The 3,626-nt window shown below is 33.1% G+C and overlaps 1 protein-coding gene across 1 annotated transcript; it reads left to right on the top strand.

Annotated features, from left to right (window-relative positions):
* Positions 1-1,106: 1,106 nt before the first annotated feature.
* LOC107762698 (xyloglucan galactosyltransferase XLT2-like) lies at positions 1,107-3,234 on the top strand. Its single transcript, XM_016581076.2, has one exon. The coding sequence runs from the start codon at positions 1,247-1,249 to the stop codon at positions 2,786-2,788; it is 1,542 nt and encodes a 513-aa protein (XP_016436562.1). The 5' UTR covers positions 1,107-1,246; the 3' UTR covers positions 2,789-3,234.
* Positions 3,235-3,626: the final 392 nt, after the last annotated feature.

Raw genomic sequence — 3,626 nt, 5'->3', positions numbered from 1 at the left:
TAGCTTCACATTCCATGTTCCACGTTTCAAATGGAAAGATATATAGTGTACCCATCATTGCTGTCTCCTGTCTTAATCATATTTTGTTGTCATTATAATAACGTGGACGCACCTGATTGATCCGTTGCCATCGAAATTAATACAATTACTTAATTATTCATTGATTCCAATAACAATTACTTAATTATTCATTAGACACTGAAGTCTTCTCAATTTGCACAGTAGATTGTCTTTGCACTTTGGAAACAACCAATCAGAAACAAACACATATTTCTAGCATTTCTTTTAATTCCCCACTCGAAAGTCGAAACTCCACTTTGATATAATATTCTTTCCTGTTTCAATAACACGTCCTTCAACTTGACTATTTGGTGATGAAGAAAAAAACTTTACTGTTTGGTTTGCATTTTGGACGTCGATTTAACTTACTTATCGTGTTATTTTTATAAGATTTTACAGCTAAGATCTCCAAACAGTTTAACTCGTCTATATAGTGTGAAGGTTTTTCAATAATAAACTCATAACAATATGCAAAACTATTCATAACAAGCTTGAGAGGAATCTAAAAAAATTGACTAAATACTTGTAATTAGAGGTCAATGTACATTGGTTGTACAATTTTTTTATATATAGATAGTGTAAAGATTCTTTACCCTTCCAATGAATTTTAACATGTTATAAAATGTTAATTAGTATCACTCCCTTCCATCCTAATGAAGATGCTTGGTAAAATTTCCTCCGATATAGTTTGACTTATCATGAAATTTAATAAAAGAAAAAAAATTTTAAAACTTGTAATCTTAAATATACCATAACATTTGTGTGATTATAAAAATTTTATTTAGGATAAAATATGATATTTAAAATTAAATTATTTTTAAATACAGAAATATATCGTTCTATTTAAAATAGATTAATAAAAAAATAATGTCACATAAACTAAAATAAAATTAACACCATTTTTACCAAAATAACAATTAATGCTTATTATAAAAAGTTACACATAATTATCTTCTAGGCAACTCAAGTTTTTAAAAATATTTTTGACACAAAAAGCAAACAAAATAAAAATCAGACTACTATATAAAAAGTGGAGGTCACATATGTTAGAATTTCTCCCACCAAATTCCTACTTTCCTTTTCTCCTCTTATTATTCTCTACTTGTTGTTCATCTTCTTCTTTTGATTCCCACTTCCATTCATTAATTGCTTAATCTTTTTGACGTTTTCTTCTCTGATAACAATTATGTTGCCTTCTGAGAATACTTCCCCTAGAAAAACATTCAAAAAACTCAGAAATTCTTTCCATTTAATCAAATCCCAAGTTGGTTTTCATCACTGTAAATGGTTTTTCCTTATCATTCTAATCCAAATCTCTTTCATTCTTTTCCTCGCCGGAACTTCTCCTCCGGCGTCGCCACCCCAACAACAACAACAACAAAACTTCCAAATCCTAAAACCTCAACGGAACAAACACCAAAAACAGAGCAAGAACCCCATTAACGACCAGCACAAACAGTTAGTACAAGGTAAGGAACAACGTGAGAAGTGTGAATACGGTAGAGTTTACGTATACGATCTTCCAGCAAAGTTCAACAAAGATCTATTAAACAACTGCCATGATTTAGACCCGTGGAGTTCACGTTGTAACGCCGTTTCAAACGGCGGTCTAGGTCCAAAAGCAACTGGACTTGACTCAATCATACCCAAAAATCTCCTCTCCGCTTGGTATTGGACTGATATGTATTCAGCAGAGGTAATTTACCACGAAAGAATGTTGAATTACAAGTGCAGAACCTTGAACCCCAAAAATGCTACTGCTTTTTACATACCTTTTTATTCAGGACTTGCAATTGGTAAAATTTTATGGTTTACTACAGCAAAAGAACGAGATCGGCCTAGTGAAGAGATGTTACAATGGGTAAAAAATCAACCTTATTGGAAACAGAATAACGGGTCGGATCATTTTCTTATGCTGGGTAGATTAACTTGGGCTTTTAGAAGAAAAACTGATGATGATTCAGATTGGGGTACGAGTTTTCTCCGAATGCCACTAATGAAGAATGTTCTCCGTTTATCTATTGAAAAAAATCCATGGGATGATTTAGAGGTAAGTATTCCATATCCTACAGCTTTTCATCCTCGATTCGAATATGAAATTAAACAATGGCAAGATCTAGTGAGGTCGAGAAATCGTTCTAGTCATTTCTGTTTTGTTGGTGCTGTGAGAAAGAAAATCAAGAATGATTTTAGAGAAGTTTTAATGAATTATTGTAAGAACGAGACGAGTTCTTGCAAAGTGGTTGATTGTTCTGTAGCTCATTGTTATGACGGAGCACCAGCAATTTTAGAAGCATTTTTGGATTCGGATTTTTGTTTACAACCAAAAGGGGATGGATTTACGCGAAGATCACAGTTTGATTGTATGTTAGCAGGTTCAATACCTGTTTATTTTTGGGAAAATAGTTTTAAAACTCAATATGAATGGCATTTGCCTTTACCATATGAGAATTATTCAGTTTACATGGATCATAAACAAGTTAGAAATGATACTTCTATAGTTAGAAAAGTGCTTGATAAGTTTAGCAAAGAAGATGTGAGAAAAATGAGAGAGATTTTGATTAATGTTATGCCTAAGTATTTGTATGCAAGATCTAATCAAGGATTAGGGAGTAGTAATGATGCATTTGATATTGCAATTGAGGAAGTTTTGAGGAGATTTAAGCAGCAAAGGGAACAACAACAAATCTTGGAGAAAACAAGTAAAAAGGATCACCCGGTGCACTAAGCTCCCCTATGCGAAGGGTCCGGGAAGAGCCAGACCACAAGGGTCTATCATACGCCGCCTTATTCTATATTTATGCGAGAGACTGTTTTTACGGTCGGAACGAGTAAAACTGAAAATTCTATAGAATAAAGCAAGAATTGAAGGTACACTGCTCAATAGGACTTTGGAGTCCTCATTCTTTTTTTTCTTTTTTTCTTAAAGCAATTTTTTTTTAATCTTTATGAATTTCAAAGGGAGCAGCTGTTAGCTGAATAGGAAATTGTAGTGTTAGTAGATGAAGGTGGTAGCCACACCAAGTAGATCATCTCTACAACATATCATATACCTTTTTTTGTTCTCTGTAAATTTTCATAATTGATATAAATGTTACATGATACTTCTGTTCAATGTGCTTGTAATTTCAGAAGAAAAACATAATGAAAAGTGGGGATGGTATATTTTAGTAAGCTTTTGCTTAGTGTATTCAAATATTTTCAGCGAAGAGGAACTTGGAGCATCCTTTAAAGTTGTATTCTTGTGATCAAAAGTAACGGATTCGAGTCGTTACTTGTGTCAAGGTAGGTCACTTACACGCTTCAGTTACGACCCTTCTCCAGATTTTGTACGAACGAGTAATATTTCATGCACCTGCCGACTGTCATTTTTTCCCCCCAATATTTTCAGTCATTTTTCTTATTATTAATTTTGAGGCTAATAAATATTATGGGACAGCCAATTAGTTCCTTGCGTTGTTCAATAGATTTCTTCACCTTGTTTGGTCCTTTCTCTTCAAAAGATTTCATGTTTCTCAACTTTTTTCCCTTTTTTATTGAATGACCATTTCAGCGAAAAGCTAAAG

Source organism: Nicotiana tabacum, chromosome 2 (assembly GCF_000715075.1).
Source record: "Nicotiana tabacum cultivar K326 chromosome 2, ASM71507v2, whole genome shotgun sequence".
NCBI classification, from domain to species: domain Eukaryota; kingdom Viridiplantae; phylum Streptophyta; class Magnoliopsida; order Solanales; family Solanaceae; genus Nicotiana; species Nicotiana tabacum.
Note: the sequence above shows the minus strand (reverse complement) of the source record. Positions and strands in the feature narration are given on the sequence as shown.

Coding starts and splice junctions, on each gene's coding strand:
- LOC107762698 (XM_016581076.2), top strand. CDS start 1,247: ATGTTGCCTTCTGAGAATACTTCCCCTAGAAAAACATTCAAAAAACTC.